General features: G+C 39.0%; 1 protein-coding gene across 3 annotated transcripts in view; it reads left to right on the top strand.

Annotated features, from left to right (window-relative positions):
* hnmt (histamine N-methyltransferase) overlaps positions 1-25,382 on the top strand; it is an 80,308-nt gene extending 54,926 nt beyond the window's left edge. For all 3 annotated transcript variants that reach the window (XM_039757377.1, XM_039757376.1, XM_039757378.1), the window contains 2 exons: positions 2,208-2,301; positions 24,745-25,382. In XM_039757377.1, coding sequence (XP_039613311.1) covers positions 2,208-2,301; positions 24,745-25,100 — 450 coding nt within the window. In that variant the 3' untranslated portion in view covers positions 25,101-25,382. The remainder of the gene's footprint in view (positions 1-2,207; positions 2,302-24,744) is intronic.
* The last annotated feature ends 1,084 nt before the right edge of the window (positions 25,383-26,466 follow it).

The following is a 26,466-nucleotide window of genomic DNA, read 5'->3' as shown; positions in this document are numbered from 1 at the left end:
CGCTTTTTTGTCGAGGCTCATATGTCTATCGTGCAAATGTCGGGTCACAATAGAAATGTATACATGTCCCACATAAAGTAAATAAACTAAGAAAAAAGTAATCTGCTTTATTAATTTAAAAATATTTGCATGCTATCATGAAATGAAATTAAAACAGAAAAACAAATTACCTTGCATGTTAAGGTTTCAGCTGAGGTGCTCAGTTATTACTCTTTCATGAACTGGATTTTCTCTTCTGGACTGCTTATGGATTGTATATTTAGGGACTTATAGTATCCAATGAGTAGGTCTGAGTATCAAGCATCATTCTTGATTTCATGAACAGAAATTATGGAGTGATTGACAACCCTTTAATTTGGGTATCTTTTATAAGCAGCAATTAGTTGTCTATAATGCTTTCAGAATGTTAATAGGTGCTAATAAAGGATACTTTAACTAAAGTGTAGTCATTTATAAATATCTAGAACATAGATTAATGAAATTGATTATGCATGCACTACCATTCAGAAGTTGGGATTGGCCTGAAAGTTTCATATTTTTGATAGAAATTTTTACCTTGAGACCACAACTGAGCTTTTTGGGCATATGACTAAACACCATGTTTGGTGTAATCCAAACACAGTTTATGAAAGCCACATCATTCCCTTCATGAAGCATGGCGATGGCATGCTTCTCTGTAGTAGGCCCTCAAAGGCATGTGAGGGTAAAGGGTAAAATGAATGCAGCAAAATTCAGTAATTGAGGAAAACCTAATGAGGTCTACCAAAAAAGTTAGTCTTGGAAGATTTTTTTTCAGAATGACAATGACCCTACGCATAAAGCCAAAGCTAAATAAGAATTTCTTAAAACAACAATGTTTATATTCTGGAGTGACCAAGTCAGAGGCCAGATCTCAATCCAATTGAGAATTTGTGGCTGGATTTGAAAAAGGCTTTTCATTCACAATCCCCATACAACCTAACAGAGCTTGAGCAGTTTTGCAAAGGCAAATGTGGAACAATTGCAGTGTCCAGATATGTAAAGCTGTGTATGATTCAAGGCTGTCATTGCTGACAAAGGTGTATCTATTCAATACTGACATGAAGGGGGCGAATACCTATGTGATGAGTTATTTTATATTTGTAACTAATTTTGACCACTTTGCAGAGATCTGTTTCACTTTCACATTAAAGAATGTAAAAAAATCTAGAGTAAATACACTAAGATTCAATTTTGTATAACAATGAATTATGAACATTTCCAAGTGGCATGAATACCTCTATAGGCATGGTATGTTGGGGCCAACAGTTGTAAGGTGCTGATTTTCTTAACAAAGTTTTGTTACTAGTGTTTTGTAAAGCTTTCATCAGTAGGCTGTAGGTTTTAGAGGATTTGCACATCTTTATGGGACCAGTTTTTAATGAGAAGCTCTGGCACTGGCCATAGCTGCTCTTAATTCTGTATTATGTCAAAGGGATCTAAAGCCTATGCTCTGTTATTGGAAAGTGAAAGACAAGAAGATTTGAAATCTGCAGAGGACACACTGTACTGGGTGTCTCTAGGAGTCGCAACCCTTTAATGTGCAGTTGGGGTGAAGTTGCAGCTGAGACCACAGGGAAACAACAGTGCACAGCAGAATAAGCAATTTTACCATAACTACTCACCTTAGAAGGTTGTATAAATTGACTGGCACCAAGCAGAGAGCTCAATGAGCTAGGAATAGAAAGTAGAGTACAGGACAAAGCGTCATTGACACGGATGAGAAGAAGCCCAATGTGAGGAAAAACCTGTGTTTATTATTATCCCAGTGGGAATTATTTGTTCTGTCTTTTTTAACCTGACTTCAGATAATGTTAGCCTGTAATGAAAATAAAATGAAAACTACAGGTAGAGCATTGTATGGATGGGCTGTGGGGTCAGATGGGCAGCACCAAGTAATGATCCTCAAAATGAACAGTCATTGTAATATGAAGTGTGAGGATGAAATATATAATTATGTTCTTGAGCATGAAAGCATTGGTAAATTTCAAATCAAAACAAGAGTTAATTAGAAAGTGTAAATCTGAGTACCATGTTTTTAGAAAGTTTTGCAAAACAAGATGCCTGCCTCCAGGTGTAGTTACGATATGTCATCTTTCGACATGACAGATTCATTTATACTGACATGAAGAACCATTCTCACTTTAGAAAGTACATCAAGTAAACCCATTATTTGACTTTGTCCATAGATGCTGTATTATGTGGAAGATCCTGATGAAGTAATAAAATATTTTCATGGACTCCTGGCACAGAATGGAAAGCTTCTGATTATCATTGTGTCAGGTAAGATATTACTGAATGGAAAATTATTGACCATTTAATTCTCTGGGGAGAACTAAGCTTCCCTTGTTTTTACTAAAAATGTGTTCAAAGCTTAACCTTCATAGATGACATACTGTGCAAAGTGTTTCATACTGGGTCTTCCTATAAAATGTTTCAAATGCAATAAGATTTAAATACAAGCAAATATGTGACCTTAAAGTTAAGCGCTAGACTGTAAACCATACAGATGCTTGTTTAAGTACGATCAGCTGTCATACCAATTCTCGAAATATTAAAATATGCAAATTGTGTTCCCCAAAGTGCAGGTTGCTTTTAATGAATATGCTAATTAAGTGGGCATTTTGCTATTAAGATGTCTTTGCTACCTTACTTTCACCCAAACTGCATGAGTGAATCTATCCCTACATTCTTTAAGTCTTCTTATGCCATCACATGGTCAGAGAAACGCAAAGTCCAAAGTTAGGAATATTGGACGCAGGACAGGAAGCAGCCCTGGATGGGGAGCAAATCTGCCATTGGGCACATACATTTATATACAGATATTGCACACACCCAGAAAAAGAAACCATGCCATGTGGAAAAAACATGCCAGCTCCATGCACACAATAAACAGGCTAGAGGTTGAACATAAGTGAAGGGTTCGTAAAACCTAGAATAAGTACCAGCGTAAAGGCAAATAAAATATAAATGCTTGTTTTTGTTGAATTACTTGTTTGTGTGTTCGTTTACTCCCACACTTACTCGCCTTTGTGCATGTGAAAGGCCTGCTGTCAAGGGTAGACATGCAGGTTAGGTGGTATTAATTTATCCCTAGAATTTGGGATGTGTGTGTGTGTGTGTGTGTTCACCCAGCAATGGACTGGCGCCCTGTCCAGGGTTAGTTCCTGTCTTGTGCCCTATGCTAACTGTATAGGCTCCAGCACTCCCCATGACCCTGTTTAGGACCATATATACTATATATACAATATACACGTATAGTTATATTGCTCTATCTATCCATCTTCTTTCAGGACTCTCGGATAAATACTTTTTGCTCCCAGTGATTTGTTTCTTTTCATTCTTTTAATTCTGGTAGCATTTTCCTCTTTCTTTCTAATCTCCAAGTTGTTTCATACTACTCTCTATGTAGTATGGAAGGTATTTCTCTTTCTGTATATTTGATTTTCCCTCTATTGTTTTTTTTATACACTTCACCTTTTTCTTGACTGATCACTTATTGTTAAAAATAATAAACAGGCTGCTTAGCATAGATTTTTCAGAGAATTGGCATTTTCAGAGATACTCTTCTCTGACTGCATTTTGGTAACTCCAATCTTTTGACTATTGCTTTCCTGCTCTCCGAAAACCTTTGGTTATTACTGGAGTGATTTGTGTTGCGAGATGTAAAACAGCTAAATACTTTCCTTGTTTTCATCAATTGAGAAGCTCCTTTAAATGTCCTTAAATTCATTAAGTACTGTTAAAAAAAGACTTTTTTTTTTCACTGGAGCCCTATTCCATATTTATTTGAGAGAGTTTATACAGTATCTGTAGCAACCTTTAGTGAGAGCACTGCATTATCCAAGTTGTATGTCTTTGGCCATGGCCATATAAGCATATTCCCAGTAATTGGGGTTGGTAATGTAGTATTCCTATTATGGCCATACAATTCTTGATTTTGAAAATTTAAGAAAGGAACTCTAAGGGTTTAAACATATTCAAATAGAAAAAGTACTAATAAAGTATATGTCTTCAATTTACTGATACGAGGGACATTCAAAAAGTGTCTGCACTTTTATATTTTCTTCGGAAACGGTGAAGGCAAAAACATTTTTTTCCGATTGCATTAAAAAGTTGATATGATGCTGGGAAAATTGCATCGCAAAGCAATGTGACTATGTAGAAAAGTGATGTGATTTGTTTTTGAAATCCTTAATAAGTAGAGTTAAAAAAAAGCTTTTGAACATCCTTCGTGTCATAGGCATTGAGATATACTTTTCTGTTGTAAATTGACGTCTTTACCAAGGCTGTTATTATAATATTTATTATTTTTTATCTGCATATACTTTGATGTTGCACTATACTATATTTAGATGGTTACACTACATAGCCAAAAGTACGCAGACACCCCTCCAAATTGTTGAGTTCAGGTTTTTTTTTAGCCACACCTGATGTTAACTGCTCCATAAAATTAAGCACATAGCCATGCAATCTCCATTGACAAACATTGGCTATAGAATGGGCCATACTGAAGAGCTCATTGCCTTTAATTTTGACATCTTTGCCACAAGTCAATAAGTGAAATTTCTGCTCTGCCATTTCCTCTCCCGTCAACTGTAAGTGGTATTGTTGTGGAGTAGAAGTGTCAAGAAGTAACAGCAGCTCAATCACAAAATGGTAGACTATACAAACTTGCAGAGCAGGGCCGACCCCTGAGTGCTGAAGGGAATATCATGTAAAAGTCATCAATCCTCTGTTGCTTCACTCACAAACTGCCTCTGGAAGCAACATCAGCACAAAAGCTGTGTTTTGGACATTTTGTGAAATGGGTTCTTATGGCCTAAGATCACTATGCACAATTCCAAATGTTGGATGACGTGGCATAAAGCACACAGTTTTTGAACTCTGGAGCAGTAGAAATGTGTTCTTTGGTGAATTTGATGAATTACATTTCACTATCTGGCAGTCTGAATGAATCAGGGTTTGGCGGATGCCAGAAGAATAATACCTTCTGAACTGCATAGTCCCTATTGTAAAGATCAGAGGAGGAGGAATGGTCTGGTCTGACAGTTATGAAATGCTTGTAATTATAATTCAGTATACCATAGAAAAAACTGACAAAAAGATCTAAAAGCATTGAAGCAGAAAACTTTATGAAAACCAATACTTGTGTCATTCTCAGGACTCTTGGCCACAACTGTACTGTATCATACTGTAGGTGTTTTGGATAGGTGTCCACAGACGTTTGACCGTATATTGTATATAACTGTATACTTAGTGCCTAGTTTATATTTTACCCCTTTTAGTATCAGGTAAGACCTCATTTAGCCTCCAGAACAGCTTCAGTTTTACAAGGTGTAGATTCAATAATGTGCTGGAAACAATTGTTAAGAATGTTGGTCCATGCTGTAAAGGTAGGATCATGCTGTTCCAGCAGATCTTCCCAACTCATCTCAAGGGTACTCTTTTGGACTGAGATCTGTGGATTATGCAGATTATCAAAGTAAAATGAACTCGCTGTAAGGAAAGCAGGTTGAAATATTACATTTTTTGATATCATACATTATCCTGTTTGAAGTATCAATTTGAATAAAGTGTGGACCCTGACCATAAAGGGATGCACATGGTTAGCAATGATGTCTAGTTATGACGTGGCATTCAAAACTCCCTCAGTTGATATTAAGAGGCCAAGAATTTTTCAAACCAGGCACCAGTTTTTCAGTTTTTAGTCATTTAGTTTTGCTTTATGTCCACTGTTGCTTAATCTTTGCTTAAAAAAATCTAACCTGCCATGGTGTTCAGTTAATGTAGCAGATACTCTTCAAGGTCTTTCGTGTTGTGCATTTAGAGATACTCTTCTGAACATGACTATTTTGATTGTAGCCTTTTTTATGTTAAACACATACTGCACTTCTAGATTGACCTGTCTCATTAACAAGTAGCTTTGTATATGGAACTGCGGTTTACTGGATTTTGATGTTTATTGGTCTAGAGATTGGAGGAGGAGGTTAGGAGCATGCGCTGATACGGCATGTTAGGGCACCCACCACATGACAAACCACCTCAGGATCCCAGAATAGGACCCAAGTGCAGCCATGCAAGTGGTGACACCTCAGCACCACACTAGTTCAGATGAAATGGGACAGTGTGAGGTTTTTTTTATGATGGCTGGAGTACCAATTCTGCCACCAACTCCTAAGATTTCTTTGCAGGTTGGAGGGCCTGCTTGCAGGGCTGGATGCAGATTAACGTCATACCCAGGATGGAGCAATTTCAGGTTAAGAGCCTTGCTCAAGCGCCCAATGAAGTAGAGTTATTTCTGGCATTTATTAGATTTGAACCAGGAACCTTCCGATTGTCAGCACAGATCCCTAGCCTCAGAGCCACTACTCCTCTCTAGATATTGTAGTGCATAAAATCCCTGGAGGACAGCTGTTTTTGAGATGTTGGAACCACCATGTTTAACACAGTTAAATCACTTAGATCAGATGTCTCTCCCATTAACTTCATACTTTATATATTGATTTGCAACCACATGACTGGCTCTTTCTGCCAGGTTTATCTAATGAAGTTGGCACTAAGTGTATGCCTTTCTTAGTTACTTTGAGATTATTATCTTAATTTTAGTCCAGTCAGGTTCAATGGAAAAACATATCACAGACAGGCTTCACCCTCCAGTCTTGTGCATGGCCTAACACTTCAAACAGAAAGCTGAAATTCAGAAATGTATTTTTACAAATGACAAACACTATGTTAATTTTACCAATAACTATATAGAAACATAATAATGTCATTTTATCTTCAGATTGGTGACTCTTTGGCCTCCTTTCATTATTACCAGATATTGGAATATATTGTAGATGCTCTTGATATCTGTTACATATTTGTGATGGAGATGACAAGATTTAAAAAAAGAACAATTTTGAGAGAAAAAGATACTGGATCTGTCCATGGTTTGAATACATATACCGAGCAAACAAACCTGTAGGCTGACTAATAAGGTCAGTGTGCAGCAGGTAGATGCTTGTCCAAGTCAAAAGCTTAATTGTGTGATCTATTCATTTCCAGACCCTTGTATTTGATGATCTATTTTTTAAATTTAGTACCATGTGTTTAGTTACTGTAGAATCACTTTGTGAGTTTGTGAGTTACTGAAACCATGTCGGAGAAACACATTCAACTCTAATGGTTTTAACCTATCGAATAAAATGTCAGTAGTTATGTTTTATGCTTTTTGGCACAAAGGTTACTTTTTTATTTTGATCGATCACTGAAACAATGCAGCAAAGTCACTGTTCAAATAACAACACATCATGGCAAAAAAACATATTGATTAACCATGAATATCTTTAAAATTATGTAGTGATCTTAGATTATGACATACATAAATGTCATGTACATAATATAAATTACATCACTCTTGATTAAGATGAATGATGGAAAGTCTGGGATTACCAGCGTATAGATCCTCAGCCTCTGGTGGCTCACAGACTATTGGGGAAACATGACAGCAGACAGGTACATATGACAATATTAGCAATAATTTGATTGCTTTAAATTTATTTTATTGTATCAATCATGTCATTTACTAACCCACTTAATCCAGACCAGGGTCACCTTGGTGACTGGAGCCTATCCCAGCTAGCATAGGAACAAATCCTGGGCCGACACAACAGTTCATCGCAGGGTGAACACCAAACACCCCCTAGGGCTAATTTATTGACGCTAATTCCCCTAACATATATGTCTTTTGGACAGTGGGAGAAAAACGGAGCACCCGGAGGAAACCTATGCAGACACAGGGAGGACATGCAAGCTTTGTGTGAATGCAATGCAAAGCTTCGTCTCCTTACTACGAGGCTGTACCACCATGATATCCTGATATGTTAATTCATGCTTAGTTCATTTTTTGGTTTAGTTTTGTTCACTGAATAGTTCCTTTTAGGATAACGAATAGTAAATAACCTGCATGTCTTTGGACTGTGGGAGGAAACCAGAGCACCCAGAGAAAACCCACGCACACACAGGGAGAACATGCAAATTCCACGCAAGGAGAAGCCGGGAAGCAAACCCGTGTCTAACTACCACTCCACCACCATGCCACCCCTGTGATGATATTATTATTATTATTAGAAAAATATATTCGCTAATTTAAAAGCATGCAAACATTGTCCAGTTGAGTACACAAAAGTCATGCAGTGACACAGTGAGTGGATTCAAACCTCAGCCCCTACTGTTACCGCTTTAAGCCTCACTTATTATTTTTTAAATGGTCTATATTTGATACCCCTCCATATGCAAGCAATGTTTTTCCATTGCTTTCCATCCACAATAAAGCAGCCATTAGTTGTGAATCTTGAAATAACTTCTAATTACGAGATAATGATTTGTTTGTTCATGATAATACAGGAAAGCAGTAGGAGGTGTTCCGCCAGCCACTTTTCTCATTGGCCCACCCTGTTTTGTTGCTTAGCTCCCTGAACAAGGGTCTTAACCTACAATTGCTCCATCCTGGGTATGACGTTAACCTGCAAGTAGACACTGCAACTTGCAGGGAAAACTTGGGGGTTGGTGGCAGGATTGGCACTCCAGCCACTGTAGAAAACCTAAGTAGTGTGCTGAGGTGTCACCCATTGCATGGCTTCACTTGGGTCCTAATTGAGTGGTTTGTCGCATGGTGAGTGTGGCAATGCGCTGTATCAGTGTGTGCTCTCAACCTTATTCTTTTCTGTTTTTGTTTTTTTTTTATTTAAATGAAAATTACACTTGGCCTATATTGAAAATTTTAATGGATAATGATTTTACCTCATAGTCTACCTAACAATTTTTAGAAAATAAAACTGGTTTTACATTTTACCAATTACAGCCAATCAAAACATGTGACGCTAACAGGAGGCTGTCAACTGGCAAATTACTGAATTTTACTAGTGATGTTCTCCTTGTTGAGAAAAACGTGAATAATATCTCTACAAAAAAAAAAAAACATTTTAGGTTCTATTAGCGAAAGGAAACAAGCAGAACTGCAAAGCATGGCAGAGTCTGATTAAAAATTTCAGTGCTGCCCCAGTGGCAACTGAAAACCCCGTATCTAGATGTGCCAAATTTTGCAATGCGCTTGCTACCAAGGTAACTACTGAATGTGCTGGAAAATCTACAACCACTCAGTGTGAAAGGATCGACCAAGTTATGTCTTTGATAGTCACAAGCCATTATCTCAATTGGTAACAAAGTTCCCAACTTCTGCTTCATCCAGTAAGGTGCGCAGTTCTATGGTTCATTGGTACAACAGGCACAGCACATGGTTGTAATGCAAAATGTCATTCTGATGATAACATAACTGAGGATAGATTCATTTGCAGATTCTGAGAGTGGAAATGCAAACATGAGGTATGCATACACAACTTGCAAGGAATGGCAAAAACAGTATTCAGTCTGTTTACTGTTATAAAATGCAACTGGCCAAAATTATATTTGAGCATTTGTGCTTTGCAATGTCTGGTATTGTTAAGTTTATGTTGCTGCAACATTTTTTAAATGAATGTATTTTTACCATAATAAAAATAACATTAGGCTCACTCATGAGATATTTAGGTTCATCCTTTTATGTAATCCTCGCACAACTATTAGGCGGTAGTAGGATTTTAGCTGTTAGCGATTGGGTTTTCTTGTCAAGTTCTACATTCTTTAGATCACGATTGTCGAGCGGCACAGTGTTTGCAGATGTTTGTTTCTGAATTAGTAACCAATTCCTGGAATGGAACATAATACTTTTGCCTTCATTTTAATTAACTTGCTTTTTAAGATTGTTTCTTTTTTCCCATAACCAGCAGAAAACCAATAATGAGATGCTATGGTCACAATAGTTGTCAGCTAACTCAGGTCTGAATCTCAGTTCCTGAAACGCCACCATTGTTGCTGTAACCAATGTCTTAATTAGACAAAATTGACAGCAGTGTTTTTTTTCCAATTCCATTCCATGAGCACCATCAAAATGTTCTGTGGACCAAAGCAGAATAATATTTCTCAGGCCTTTACTTTTTTCTTTTCAAATATTTTATTGAAACAGATATTGTATAATGTATACACAGATGTAAAATGAGTAAAGTAAAATCTGTTAATTAATACATTGAATTTTTCATTACAAATAGTAGCACTGCTGTTGACAATCCTTAACTAAATGGCAGACAGAGTGACACTAACTTAATAAAGGAAAATTTAAATAGAAAAAAAATGCAGGAAAAAGAGGATGAAAAAAGGAGTTTGATAAACTATAAATATTTTAATATAAATATTCTGGTTATCTGCTCTCATTAATGTACCAAAATAACAGGAATAATAAATCATGTAAACAAATAACAAAACCTAATAACAGTTATAAAAAATGCATACTGGCCTCCCAGAACTGGAGTATGGAGACCCTCTCAAACTCTAGTCAAAGCATCAGCTTCTTCCCTATGTGTGACAGTCAGTGGACACCAATGGAGTTAGTACTTCCTCTTTTAGCCTTTTTATTCCATTTAAAATTTCCTTTATTAGGTTGTAGCATCAATTATATACACCATCTGTTGAATTAAAAAATTAATTGCATTTTATTAATAAACGTAACAAACACCTTGATATGGGTGTGTTGAGAATGTGCAGAATGCAGTTAAACTATGTTGAATTATTTTCAATTAGATAATAGTAGTAGTGGTAATAATTCATTACATTTATATAGTTCTTTTCTTGCTATTTAAAGCACTACCACACAGGGAGGACCCTTAGAATTAAACGCTAGGCTCATGGTCTGAGCTAGCTAGTTAATGATAAATCTGATGAGTTTAAATGGTCACTGCTGTGCAGTTGTACAGATGTGGACATATTTGCTGGTTCCCTTACAACTCATTTGTAAAGTGCTATGTGCCTTCTGAAATGTAATTAAATGAAAAGCAATTGTCTCACGTATGCCTTTAAACTACATGAAAAAAAAGAGATAAAGTATTACTTATTCTACAAAAATATTCTAAAATCCCCTGGACACATTTGTTTGTGCCTAGAAAATATAATCAATAATTAGATTACAGTAATTTTTCAAAAATAGTCCCTCTCTGGTTTGGTTTCATCTTGTGTCCCACATTGAACATGGTCCTGAAAAAGCCAAGGAGATCGATAGTTATCTGAGGAGATCAGAAAGAAAATTATAGAAAAGCATGTTAAAGGCAGAGCTATAAGACCATCTCCAAGCAGCCTCATGTTCCTGAGGCAACAACTGGAAATTTTATTGTGCAGTTTAAGGTCCATAGGGACTGAAGCCAAACCCCTGGACATGGCCAGAAAAGGAAAATCAACTCAAGAATGGAAAGAAGGATGGGGAGAATGGTAAACAAAAAGCCAAGGACAACATCCAAAGAGATAAAAGTTGAACTACTAGGTTAAGTGTCTGATCACACCATCCGTCGATTTTTTGAAGACCCAAATAGGCTCCACAGTTGAAAGAAAAACATAAAAAAGCCAGACTGGAATTTGCTGAAATGCATGTTGACAACCACAATGCTTCTGAAAGAATGTCCTTTGGACAGTTGAGACAAAACTGGACCTTAGAGCTGATGTGACTTGCCAATATGTCCACAGATGAAAAAATGAAACCTTCAAAGAAAAGAACACCATACCTACTGTGAAACATGGAGGATGATCGGTTATGTTTTGGCACTGCTTTGCTGCTTCTGGCACAGAGTGCCTTGAGTCTGTGCAGGGAACAATGAACTCTCAAGACTATTAAGACATTCTGGAGCGAAACGCGCTGCTCAGTGTGAGAAAGCTATGTGTCAGTTTAATGTCTTAGATCGTCTAACACAGCTAAAAGCACCCATGAATGGCTAGGAACAAAAGATTAGACTATTCTGAAGTGGCATTCTATGAGCTCTGATTTGAATCCTATCACACATCTATGGAAAGAACTGAAACAAGCAGTCTTTAGAAGGCCTCCTTCAAACCTGACACAGCTGGAGCAGTTCACTCAAGAAGAGTGTGATGTGAAACTGGGGAACCCCGAAAGCACATGCACAAAAACACTTTCAAATGTTGCTGACTAAAGGGGGAAGAAACACCATCAAAAACTCAGGCTAGAAACCCAATAGGCTGAGAACACATCTTTGTAAAAATAAAAGATTTATTTTCAAGAAGGCTCTGCAATACACAAAGCTCTGTATAGCACAAGGAATTGCCTGAATAGGCAAAGCAATCTACAGTGAACAAAGTCCCAATACAGTATCCAAAACCTGTCATCAAAGAACAGAGCAGAGGTTCAAAAATTCAATAAACACATTCCCAATCTCAAATCCAAAGATGTAGTCGAATGAAACAGCACATTGAAAGCAACAGGAGAAATTCTTGTTTGCCATGATTGTCTCTAAAGGTTGAGCAACAAAATATTAGGTATAGGGTCCCATTAGTTTTGTCCATGCTATTTTCATTTGTGTGTGCCCTGCGGTGGGCTGGCGCCCTGCCCGGGATTTTTTCCTGCCTTGCACCCTGTGCTGGCTGGGATTGGCTCCAGCAGACCCTTGTGACCCTTTTAGTATATAGCGGGTTGGAAAATGACTGACTGATTATCTTAAGCAAAACTCTAAGGCAGTGTCTGATTTCTGTTAAATATGGAACAAAGTGATGGGTGCCAATTACTTATGTCAAGTTTGTCAGAGACAATTGTGAGTTTTTCTTTATTTTTTTCATGGAGGAGTACCAACAATTTGTTCACTATTTATGATCACAGACCAATGTGGGAGGCATGACAAAGACACAGGGAGGTATGACCAAAGACATGGTGTAACATTTTAGTACCTCTGTAATGAATGGCTTAGAAATGGGCAACAACTTTTTCCAGAGAACAGCCATGGCAATAGAGAGGCAATAAAAACTGGGAAACCATAAAATATCATGTTAAAAGAGCCCTTTAAATACCCTTAAGTCACCAGAAATTATGTACAGTGGATTATCTTCTAACAGTGTGGCATGAACATGCTCACCAATAGGCAACAAAGGAAACCGGACCTGACTAGAACAGACACAAGGCATGAGGCATGACAAGTTAAACCAGAAAATACAGATAGCTCTTTTAAAAAAAAAAAAAGCACACAATTTGGAGCAAATGATAATGATTTAATGCATAAGTAAGGAACTGTAAAAATCTGGAGAAAAAAAAACCTATTGGGTCATTGTGATGCTGCGGGTTCTCTTTAGGCTTCCAACGTCCTTATGTAGGGGCCCTGAACTCAACACCGTCGGTAATGTCAACGAGATGAGCTGACAAATGAGGACAATTCTCAAATGAAGCCAGGGCCAAAGTGCTTTTATTATAATAATAATCAAAACAAAAAGTGCAGTGCATCAGTTTCAATAAATATTCCATGAAACCAAGTCTCCAGTGGGGATAAAAATTACCAATAAATAAATCCTTTAAAATCCCAGGTTAAAATGCAAAAGTTAAAGTGCAGTCTATCTCTCTGTTTACTTTCCGGCGCCCACCTCCGTCTCACCCATTGCTCCCTCAGTCGGCGGAGACTCAACATCAATGAGCACCTTCAGCCACCCTCCGTCTTGGCTTCCCTACAGACATCACTGCCAGACCATCGAGGGCGGCTTTCCTCACTTCGTCCTAAGCGCTCCTGTACTTTCTCTTCAGATCCCTCTGAAGGACACCTGCCTTGCTCACCCCACTCACTCGAACATTCAGTGGGGCGAACTAGCCCCCAGAGTGCAACCGACTAAATGCTCCTTCAAACGTCCCAGCTCGTTCTGTCTCCTGCTATAGGTGGTCAGCTTATCCTGCTAGGACTGCTCTTTCCTGTCCATTAACCTCATATTTCTTCACCTCCATCCTTGATGCATCTATTCATCTCTCTTTTCCTTCCATTTCTATCTCCCCCTTTCTCTGGTGTCGACCCGTATATATATATATATATATATATATATATATATATATATATATATATATATACACATACCTCTGCGCACCTCCGTGGGCACAGCGCCTTAATCACACACTACAGGAAGCCAATGAGGCAATTGAGAATGACCGCATCCACACATGAAGGTGCGACTCGCTCCCATTACCTCATTAACTCCCCACGGTCGTGCAATTGCGCCCACAGAGACCAACACGGCTATACGGATTTAAAACCTGGCCTTTTTTTTTTTTTTTTTGAAGCTACGGACCCGCTATACCACAGTCATGTTTTTGTGTTAACCAAAGATGGAACAAGAATTTTCCAAACACAGGAATGGATAATTAAAGGGAGAATATAAGCAGAGACATACTTCCTTCAAGATAAGAATTTGGCTTGCAATGAATTTCTCTCTCCTAGAAACACCTATGCTTAAATGGAGGCAATTTCTTGTTTAATTAAGTAGATCAAACTATTAATAATAAAATAAAACCAAAAAATAATAGTATAAGATACACCAGCAGACTAACACAAATGCAAATTATTTGCCTTAGTCAATTATGCCAGTTTACTGTATATTTATTCCAGGATATTCTGGGTTTTCTTGATGCAAGGCTCAGCTGCTTCTAAAGTAGTCACTGGAACTAATCCAGTCAGGAATGTGCTTTAGAGGCCCTGAGAGTCCTCTTGTCAGAGCTCTTTCTAGTGCCCCTAGGCACCTCTGCAGTCCTGATCCCAAGCGAACAGTCAAACAAAGCAGGCAACCCCCAAGTAACATGACCTAACTTATGGATGGTAGGCAGTGCCAGTCAAAGCCCATATGGAACCCTAGGCCATGTCCAGAGTGCCTGCCCCTTGAGTTTCATATTGGTCTATAGCGTGCATTCTGTATCCTTGTTAGATTACTGGAGGGGTGCCCCTTGGTAACTGGAGCGTGAGCCTCTTGAATTACCACAATGTCTAGAGCATGCACTGCTTGAGTTACATAAATGATGTCCCTAGTGCACCTTGCATATTAGACTTTGAGGTTGGGAGGTGGGGGGTTCCACCTTGACTATGTACTCCTTAAATTACCCAAATGGCACCCTGAGGTGTCCGTAGCATAGCAGTTGGCTGTGGGGGTTGGGGGATATTGGTAGTGGTTCCAGAGTGCACAGCACGATGACCCTCCATGTCAAGAACTTGCTCCCCTTAACCATCATAAATGGTGCCCTTTGCCTGAGTTGCCTAATAGATTGACTGGCTCTGATGAAAGGAGCTAATATATAGCACAGAGAACCACCTATGTGCACTGTAGCCAATTTGGGACCTTTTAATAAGCTAATTATCACTGCCCCATCCCCAAGATCAGGCATGGTAATGAATGCTGTCACTGTAAGAGTGATTCTTTCCCAGTTGTTAAGTCAAGATCCTTTTTTCTAGCTGTCCCTTTGGCCTGTATTTTTAACCCTATCCAGGGAAGAACTCTATAGAACATACATTAACAAAATCAGAATATACTGTAGATAGAATTCTTTATTGTCATTATGCATATGCATAATTAAATTTTTTGTTGGTAGGACTCGGCTTCAAGGCAGAATACTTAAATATCAGTACAAATACATGTTTTCAGGCCTTCTAAATTTAAAATTCAGAACTGAGGTGCAAGGTGTAAAAAATTACTGAAAACGTTTGGCTAAAATGACTCTTCTCTAAAGAAGGCTAATGCAGTGTCAAAGGATTTTCACAGATTCAAGGTTCAAGAGTATTTATTGTAATTTCATCCATATACAGTAGTACAGCATACAGTGAAATGAAACAACATTCCTCCAGGACCATGGTGCTTCATAGAATACAGGACAATGAAGAATCCACAACACATAACATAAAGGCACATGATATATAACAAAGTGCAACATTGCAGAGCAAAACACATATATCAAATATCAGACCGGTCCATGAGTGTTCAGGAATCTGACTGCTTGGGGTGGGGGGGAAACTGTTACACATTCTGGTGGTAAGGGCCCGAATGCTTCAGTACATTTTTCCCAATGGCAGGAGTGTAAACGGTGAGTGTGAAGGGTGTGTTGTGTCATTCACAATGCTGGTGGCTTTGCGGATGCAGCGTATGGTGTAAATGCCCATGATGGAAGGAAGAGAGTACACACTCACTGCATCCTATTTTAACTGAAATCATATTAAAACAGGATGTAATCATGGGACATTAAAGGTTTTTTTTTTATTTAAAAGCCAGTTCTCCTTTTGGCCTGTGTTGGCCAAAGCCAGTCTGTGGAGTTTGTGGTGAGGCATACCTCTACAGAGGCCAGTGAAGGTCCTGGCCTAGTTTGGGGGTCGTTTTGGAGGGATTTTTTACTATTTTGAAAGCACTAATTCACAACACAGGCACATTTCTAGAATGGAATATATGGGATGATACAATCCTTCTAATAGGACAAACAGCTGGGGAGCTGTCTTGGAGGACTGTCAATTTTAGGAAATCTGACATATTAGGGATTGAGGTACACAATGAGCCACCAGAAGAAGTTCTACCATGGCATGCCTGCAGAAAATGGAAGGCCTTTAAAGGCTAAATGAGCAATTCTAGGAATTGAGCAGAAATGATTTCAGGAAGGATTACAAAGTTTCCTCACTCATAAACACCAGTTGAGTGTGGACTCAGGAGGAGGGTGGGGACAGGGCCAGGGTCACAGCGAGTGAAAGCAGGGGGACAGAAGGGGACTGTATGGGTGCTGCACTGTCTGAACAGTTATTGTTCTTTTGTTCTTTGTATTTCTCCCTTCAATTATCCATTCCTGATATATTATTTTTGTTAAAAACAGAGCCTTCCCTGTCCTTTTCTTTGTTACTCTGGGTATGGATAGTGCCAGAAGGGCCACTACTATCACTTTTGCCATATTTTAAACTCTTTGATTTGCATTGTTATGTATTTAAAATCATATTTGTACTATATAGGTGAACCTTCTAGATATATTTTATTATATAGGTATAGAACGATTTTATATTTCAACAATTTCATTGGTAATTTGTATAAAAATATGATTCAATAGTAATACTTTTGGAATTGGTTTATATTAATTTTGTTATTACATATTTGTAATGAACAAAAGTTTAAATACTAGTAGAAATACTGCTTTTTTATCTTTGTAATGTTATATTTCATAAAGTTTATTTATATTAGAACTTAAGCTTGTATCAAGTATTTTTAATCTTTGTTTCTATTAAATGTAAAGTAATTAGTTATTAGACATCAACCCAAATGATACAATTGCCTGACTTAAAAGACAAATATTAAATCAATGACATGCCAATACTGAGTAGCAAAGGGAAAACACATATAATAAGAAATCACTTTGGTACAATGTATCTAATTAGAGCTAATTAGCTATAAACTGCCAGACAAGGCATATATTAGAGTGGCAAACCTAAATTACCATTCTCAGTTGCAGTAAATCGACTTTCTAACATCAGTTTTAACAAACTTGGAAAAGTTGCAACAAGTAAGACTAATAGAAGATTGCAAGCTGCTTACATTAGTTACTGATATATGGACTTCAATACGTTTTGCACCTTCTCATTTGTGTAATCAATATTACCTTGTTAATTATAGTCCATAGTGACTATTATTACATGCATTTTCAAACACACTAAAATAAATTTAGGGTCAAGAGGGGCCAAAGCAGTTTGGGACCACTTTATAGTTTTTCGAATGGCGAGAACAAGTCACTCTTTTCTCAGAAAGCACCATTATCCCACACTTTCTCGTTCCATTTTCATAACTCTCTGCTGTGTACCCTTTCTGTGTGTTGGTCAGTTTGATGAAGCCGAGAGGACAATGCCATCCACTCCTGTGGTCCTGAAATTGGATAGTCTTGACTGTGGCTTGAAACTCTCCCCAAGGACATCAAAAATAGAAGAGGAGATAACACACTGTTGATGTATTCTTAGAGGTACAGGGACTCTGGGAGTCTTTAAGGGGAGTTTTGCCTAGTGACTCATTAGTTAAAGTAGGCTGCTCTTAACCTTTGAAGTGATAATGGTATGTGACCTTTATTGTACCTTGGGATGGAGTTTAAAACATTTAAAGGCCTCCAAAAGACCTACAAAGCAAGCTAGGACCTTCACTGGCCTGCCCAGAAGAGGCTCACTCTAAGTCAGCTAACCCCAAATTCTAACCATCAGGTTGCAGCCTAACTTGCTCAAAAATGAGAAATGGCTTTAAAAGAAATATTCAAAAATATATATCAGCATGCCTTATAAATGAGGGAACTATCAAACTGTGGATTACCTGTATACAGACGAGTCAAGCAAAGTACTGCCATATACAAGTACAAGAATATGTATTTAATAAAATATTCGAAAAAGCAAAAAAAGTGTTGCCAACAAGTTATTCCAAAGACAAACAAGTCCCAATACAGAATCAGATATGAACAATTCAAAGACAGGGCAGGAAGTATCATAAAAGAAACAATAAATCCATACAAAAACAAACTCTTTCTTACCTCACTACTGAGAATCCTTTACTGGCTCAGTAAATAGCCCAGAGGGAGATCTTGGCAGCACTGATGTCAGAGTGGTCCCACCTCCCATGGCTCACCTTTTCAAAGCAAGTGGAAGAGCAGCACAAATTATTCAGGAGAAGTATGTCAAGAAACACTACCACAGCTTCTTTATACCAACTACGAAATGCCTTTATAGTGCCTCACTGTGATGTCTCTTGTATCTATAGCTAAGTCAGAACTTTTTTTTCTTTTTATGGATAACTAGCAAAATACTCGTGCTTCGCAGTGGAGAAGTAGTGTGTTAAAGAAGTTATGAAAAAGAAAAGGAAACATTTTAATAATAATGTAACATGATTGACATTGTCATGAGTGTTGCTGTCATATATATGCCTGCCTGAATAAGTCACCCTCGCTTCGCTCTTACTTTTTTACCGTTCATTTAATCATGGCTATTGGCGGAAAAATTATAAAATGGAAGGAGGATTACACTGAGTATGGCTTTACCAAAACAATTATTGATGGCAAATCGATTATTCATAAAGCTTGAATTGGTGATCTGTTTTTCTGTGTTAACCTTATATTTTTTCATACTTCTTCTCAAACCAAGGGGGTGCGAGGGTAAAATGAATCGAGAAGAAAAGGAAACATTTTAAAAATAACTTAACACGATTGTCAATGTAACCTTTTGTAAGTAGTGCCTGGAGGATTCAGTGTGGAGAAACTCTAGAGACAGCGTGTGTATTAACTTGTGGATTTTTCTGTGAGTATTTGGTGGCAGTGTGACAAAGTTGCTTCTGAAGACGGCGTTAGCCGCGGAGCTTATTTCAGAGCGAAATGAGGTGAATGGGAGGGGAGAGGATGACGTCACTCCTCCACCCGCCTTAACTGTCAATCCCCCCACAAACACAGTCTCTCAGAATTTGCATAAGCACAGCCTTTGACCAGCAATTTGAACTTAGTTAGAAAGTGATCAAAACTGTCATTTATACCCTGATTCCTCTCATTAAACTTGTATCCCGCATTAGCCGTGTGCATGACAAACGCCAGCGGCAGCCTGTCTATGAACTTAATTTAAACTTTAGTTTTACACCATGCTTTGTTTCTGAAGTAGCTACAGGCATGAATATGCTTGTACAGTATGTCACTCGCTCGCTTCTTATTGTTTCGCTGCCTTCTCAATTGTATAATGCATGTTTTCTTCAGCGCTTTTTGGAGCTCTTCCTGATTTTCTACGTAATGCATTGACAGTCAGTTCATGTGATTACGTGGGAGGCGTGATGATGTCACATGAAACTCCGCCCCCACGGCCATCGAGCTCAACTCCATTACATTATATGGAGAAAAATAGCTTCCAGTTATGACCATTATGCGTAGAATTTTGAAATGAAACCTGCCCAACTTTTGTAAGTAAGCTGTAAGGAATGAGCCTGCCAAATTTCAGCCTTCTACCTACACGGGAAGTTGGAGAATTAGTGATGAGTCAGTCAGTCAGTCAGTGAGGGCTTTTTTATATATATATATATATATATATATATATATATATATATATATATATATATATATATATATATATATATATATATATATATATATATATATATATATATATATATATATATATATATTTATATATATATATTAATATATATGTGTGTGTGTGTATAGCAAAATCCCCGCACTTCGTAGCTACGAAGGACTGCTTTTAAATTTTTATTAAGAAGAAAAGAAAACCTTTTTAAACTGAGGGAAAATATACCAATAACTATCTGTTAAGGATCTCTTTGTATACCACGTTGTCAGTTCAGCACTCTGTAATATGACCAAGCTGTGCACTGAGATTACTCTTGAGAATGCAATGTATAGTTGTCCAGGAGAAAAGCAATGTTGGCTCAAATCAATGGCAACTTTTTGTAGGATCTGTCCCTTAGACTTATTTGTTATCGCGAAGCAGAGCCTTACTGGAAATTTGAGGCATTTGAATTGAAATGGGAGATCAGAGGGTATAACGGTGATGCGAGGAATACATTTAGAGTGTGGCACTCTGCTGTGATTTTGTGTAGCTACCTTCACACAGCTTCTCTGCTGCTTTATAAACGAACACCATATAAGCCCATCGTTTCTCCTTGCTTCGTGGTTCTGTACTATTTTATTGTTCGTTTATTACGATTGTTATAGTTATTGTGTAGCTATTTGAGACTTACTTTGCTTTTCAGGTACCCATTTCCTTTATTTAATCCGTGGCATGTATGCTATTTTTTGTTCGTTTTTTACTATTATAGATATTTATTGATTCCCTTCTTTAGCTGACTGCCTGTTCATATAAGGCGCTCCGCTGGTTTTTTGTGAAGCAGCCTTTACACAGCTTCTCCACTGTTTTATAAACGAACAACATATAAGGCATCCTTTTTCCTTGCTTCACCAAGGAAGCTGCCTTTTTATTTAATCCACGGGTTCTCCGCTGTTTTATTGATCATTTATTACGATTGTTATAGTTCTCTTTATATAGCACGTTGTCAGTTCAGCACTCCAGTTGTAATATGACAAAGCTGCACGAGCTCACTCTTGAGAATGCAACGTATAGTTGTCCGGGAGAAAAGCAATCTTGCCTGAAATCAATGGCAACCTTTTGTAGGGTTTGTCCCTGAGACTTATTACTTGTCATCGCGCAGCAGAGCCTTATTGGAAATTGGAGGCATCTGAATTGAAATGGGAGATCAGAGGGTACAACGGGGATGCGAGGAATACATTGAGTGTGGAGAAACTCTAGAGACAGCGTGTGTATTAGCTTGTGGATTTTTCTGTGAGTATTTGGTGGCAGCATGACGAAGTTGCTTCTGCAAGACCGCGTTAGCTGTGGAGCTCAGCTCGGAACATATTCTTTTCCTACCTTGTCAATTGTGTAATTCGTTTTTTGAACAGGTTTGATGCATGGAAGTGATCACTCGTACTGCGTTCAGTCAATTCACATGAGCTGCTCTTTTGTGTGATGTTGCGATGTCCACAGCTTTATTTAATGTTAGCTAAGATCCGGCACTTAAGTTTCTCGCTACAGCAATTTTAACTCCGTTACAAAGTGATCCAAAGTCTTGTTTATACCTCGTGTCTTCTCATTAAACTTGTATCTCGCGAATAAAGTATTCGACGAAAGCATGACAAACGTCAGCGGGAGCGTGGCCATAAACTTAATTTAAACTTACGGTTTACACCGTGCTTTGTTTCCGCAGTAGCTGCACTTATGAATAAGCTTGTATGCGTTTTTCTTCAACGCTCTTTGGGAGCTCTTCCTACTTTTCTACGTACTGCGTTCACAGTCAGTTCACATGATTATGTTGGTGGCGTGATGATGTGACACGCAGGTCCGCCCCCCACGACCATTGAGCTGCAGTCCATTACAGTATATGAAGAAAAATAGGTTCCAGTTATGACCATTACGCATAGAATTTCGAAATGAAACCTGCCCAATTTTTGTAAGGAAAAGTTACACGGGAAGTTGGAGAATTAGTGATGAGTGAGTCAGTGAGGGCTTTGCCTTTTATTAGTATAGATGATGTGTATCTCAGAGGAGAGCTGTTGTTTATTATAATTTTTATTTATTTTATCTATCCATTTATCCATTATCCACCACTTATCTGAGGTCGGGTCGCGGGGGCAGTAGCCTAAGCAGGAAAGCCCAGACCTTCCTTTCCCCGGTCACCTCCTCCTGCTCCTCTGGGAAGACCCCAAGGCGTTCCCAGGCTAGCCAGGAGATGTAATCCTTCCAGCGTGTCCTGGGTCTGCCCCGTGGCCTTCTCCCAGTGGGGACATCCTAACCAGATGCCCGAACCACCTCAACTGACTCCTGTCAATATGGAAGAGCAGCGACTCTACTCCGAGTCTCTCCCGAATAACTGAACTCCCCACCCTGTCTCTAAGGAAAAGTCCAGTCACCCTGTGGAGAAAACTCATTTTGGCCACTTGTATCCGCAATCTTGCACTTTCGGTCACTACCCAAAGCTCGTGGCCATAGGTGAGCATAGGAACGTAGATCGACTGGTAAATTGCCAGCCTCGCCTTTTGGCTCAGGTCTCTCTTCACCACAATGGACTGTTGCAGAGCCTGCATTACTGCGGTTGCCGCATCAATCCGTTTGTCAACCTCCCGCTTCATTCTTCCCTTACTTGTGAACAAGACCCCGAGATACTTGAACTCCTCCACTTGACGCAGTAATGTACTCCCAACCCGGAGGGAGCATTCCACCCTTTTCCGGCGGAGGACCATGACCTCGGATTTAGAGGTGCTGACTCTCATCCCCGCTGCTTCATACGCAAATAGCAGAGATGAGATTCTGAGGTCACCGAACCAGACCCCCTCCGCTCCTTGGCTGCGCCTAGAAATTCTGTCCATATAACTTATGAACAGAATTGGTGACAAAGGGCAGCCCTGGCGGAGTCCAACCTCAACAGGAAATGAGTCTGATTTATTACCGGCAGTGTGGACTAAGCTCCTGCTCCTCCTGTACAGGGACTGAATGGCTCGTATCAACGAGCCTTGTACCCCGTACTCTTGGAGCCCACCCCACAGGATGCTTCGAGGGACATGGTCGAATGCCTTCTCCAAATCCACAAAACACATTTGGACTGGTTGGGCAAGCACCCATGCCCCCTCTAGGATCCTGGCCAGGGTATAGAGCTGGTCCGGTTTTCCATGGCCGGGACAGAATCCGTATTGTTCCTGCTGAACCTGAGATTAGACCATCGACCGAACTCTCTTCTCCAGCACCCCTGAATAGACCTTACCAGGGAGACTGAGGAGTATGATCCCCCTATAGTTGGAGCACATCCTCTGGTCACCCCAGTTTGCCAATCCAGAGGCACTGCCCCCGATGTCCATGCGATGTTGCAGAGACATGTCAACCAGGACAACCCCACAACATCCAGAGCCTTGAGGAACCCAGGGTGAACCTCGTCCAGCCCAGGGGCCCTGCCACCTCTGAGCTTTTTAACTACCTCGGCCCCCTGTTATGGACAAGCCCCCCCGGAGTCCTCCAGCTCTGCTTCCTCTATGGAAGACATGCTGGTGGGATTCAGAAGATCCTCGAAGTATTCCTTCCAACGGTCTGCAGTTGACGTCAGCAGGGCCCCATTTCCACTGTACACAGTGTTGGTGGAGCACCGCTTTTCCCTCCTGAGGCGATTGATGGTTTGCCAGAACCTTCTCATTTTCCATGGCTTCCCCAAACTCTTCCCATGCCCGAGTTTTTGCCTCTGTGACAGCCGATGCCACCACACGCTTGGCCCGCCAGTACCCCTCAGCTGCTTCTGGAGTCCCACTATGTCAACCAGACCCAATAGGACTCTTTCTTCAACTTGACCGCCTCTTGAACCTTAGGTGTCCACCACCGGGTTCATGGATTGCCACCACGAGAGGCACTGACAACCTTGCATCCACAGCTCCGTTCTGCTACTTCGACAATTGAGGTTTTATTTTATTTATTTATGGAACTCCTGTAAAAAGCTGGAGATAAAGTACTATCTACCTAAACTTACTATGAATTAGTAATTCATAAACATACCTAACAGAAATTACATTATTAAAATATACAAAAAAAATCTAAAACCATAACAAAAACAGTAAAACAAAATACATATAATCTCAGGCTGACACATAACATTGAGAGAATGGCTTGGTCATGCTTTATAAGCAGCAAATGGATGAGGCCCTGTAGATTTAGGGGGCTTGGGTACCAAGGGACATTAGGCATGATTTTGCTGTACTTTTGTGTTTTCCCTTTTTCCATCAGAAGAAACATGACAGGACTAAACATTTATACATCATGCAATAAATATTTGCTTATGAAAGAGACAAAATTAAAAAAGAGACAACTTTCTGTTGGGCAGACACATGTTTCTATTTCACTGCTAAGAGTCTTCTCTTCATATATCATTTGTACTGCGTGCCTAAGACATTAATATCTAGTGGGTATTTTGGGACTTGTAACTTTGCCTTCAATGTGTTGTTGGACAATATGGCCCCTCATCGATGTGTCTCCTCAGTGCACTTCATCCATCTGAAGACGCTGCAACAGTAAAGAGGAGTTTCTGCCTTCATAATCATCATAATCCTTTACACCTCTCTTTGAACTTGTGTCTTCAATGCAGATGTTCCTCAGACAAGTTTGCTAATTTACCTGATTCTTTACTTTGGTGTTCTCCCTGGAATAACCTTTACTGTCGAATTCCCTATGAAGTTTTCTCTGTCCTCCTAGGGGTGGCGAGTAATTGCATTTGCTTTAGTAATACAGCACTTAATGTTAAAGATACTAAATTATTGTTAATTTCTTTTAGGAAACAGTGGATGGGAAAGGCTTTGGACAGAATACAAAAGTCAACTGTGTTGTACAAATTCTAGCATCTACATTACCTCAGATTATATAATGAAGACTCTGGACACATTTGGCTTAAAATATCAGCACTTTGATATTCCATCCACTTTCAATATCACAGAATGTTTTGGTGCAAATAATGAAATTGGAGACCTCATGCTCGACTTCCTCACTGAAATTGTTAATTTCAGAGCTACAGCACCCCCTGACTTGAGAGACCACGTATTGGCATTGCTGCGGCACCCAGACTGCACCCTGGAAAAGGATGGAAAGTTTCTTTTTAATAACACCTTGACTGCCATTATAGTTGAATCCTGACAGCCTCTGCTTTATTCGTTTAACACTTAATAAAATATACATTTCTTCACATGATTTTCTGTGTTTACCCGAGAGGCTTAAGTAATATACTGTATGTTATTTGCCTCTAAGTACAAATCATTATAGTTTTAATACAAAAGATAAAAGTAAAAGTACTATTTCCATGATCATATTTTAAAAATGAAACAGTGCACTTACAATATGAGTTTTGATATTATAATAGCCTTTTTTGATTACCTTGGATTCAGATCATATCTTAAAAATAAACATATTAAAAGCAAACACGTTTTTGTGTAATAATTACCCACTACTCTTTCTTTTTACAAAAGTAAAATGTAATAAATATGTACAATTTTACAAATCAAACAAACCAGTTAAGTCTTGTTTAGTTATATAGTTTTCTTCTTTTTTTAAAATGTTATTTTCAATAAACTTATATATATATAACCTCTGCTTTGCTGCTGGGTTAGGGGCTTTTACAGTTTCCTTCTCCCATTTGAGATTATGAGCTTTGGCTTGTTTTTGGTGTGCAAATCACTAACCTCCTTCTCAGAGTTGGAGCCCAGGCTTAGTTAGAACTTCTGAGTCCTGCCTCATATTTTTCAGACATGTTTGGAGTTTCAGGCCTAATTTTGAGTTTTGGGAGCCCTACAGTCAGAACAGGAACATTATTTTCTGTCTGTAATGTGGTAGTGAGACTGAATCAGGAATGATGTTTGAACTGAAAAAAGAAGTTGTGCAGAGAAGAGCAACAAAGTCCTTGACAGGTTAAGTGGATTGAACTTCATTAGTTTGGAACATACCATAGAACACTACATGTGCAACTAAGACAGATGCCACGCTACACCATTTCAATTTGGAAAGTATGCCACAATTAACAGTTTGTAGTTTGCCAGATCATTTATTGCCTTGAGAATGTCAGATTAACATGACTAGGAATTGCAGCGGAGGACATCTTCACAACTTCTCAGAACAGCTTAAATCTTTCACAGTTTCATAAGCTCATCTCATTTTGATGGCAAGTTCTCATCCTTCCTGACAGATTTGTATTCCAGTGTTAGTGAGCAGAGGCTGGTCAGGAGAAAAGAGGTGGTCAGGTTGTAGCAAAAAACAGTCAAAAACTGGGAGATTGTTAGCACATGCAATTAAAAATAAAATGTTAGGTAAAAATGAAAGTTAAAATGTTCATGAACAGACTCGTACCCGCGGTCGCCACCACATGTTCTGAGGGAGGCGTGAGCCCTCCTTCAGTCCTCCTGGGCATCCCGGCCGGGTCATATCTGCGACAACGGATAGTGAAGCACTGCATCAGATGACCTATTAACCCAGCACAAAATAGTTTTCGGATCGGGATCGCTGTAATCCT

The sequence above is a fragment of the Polypterus senegalus genome, chromosome 6 (assembly GCF_016835505.1).
Source record: "Polypterus senegalus isolate Bchr_013 chromosome 6, ASM1683550v1, whole genome shotgun sequence".
Taxonomy (NCBI): Eukaryota; Metazoa; Chordata; class Cladistia; order Polypteriformes; family Polypteridae; genus Polypterus; species Polypterus senegalus.
The sequence above is the reverse complement of the archived record's forward strand: the minus strand, read 5'-3'. Positions and strand labels throughout refer to the sequence as shown.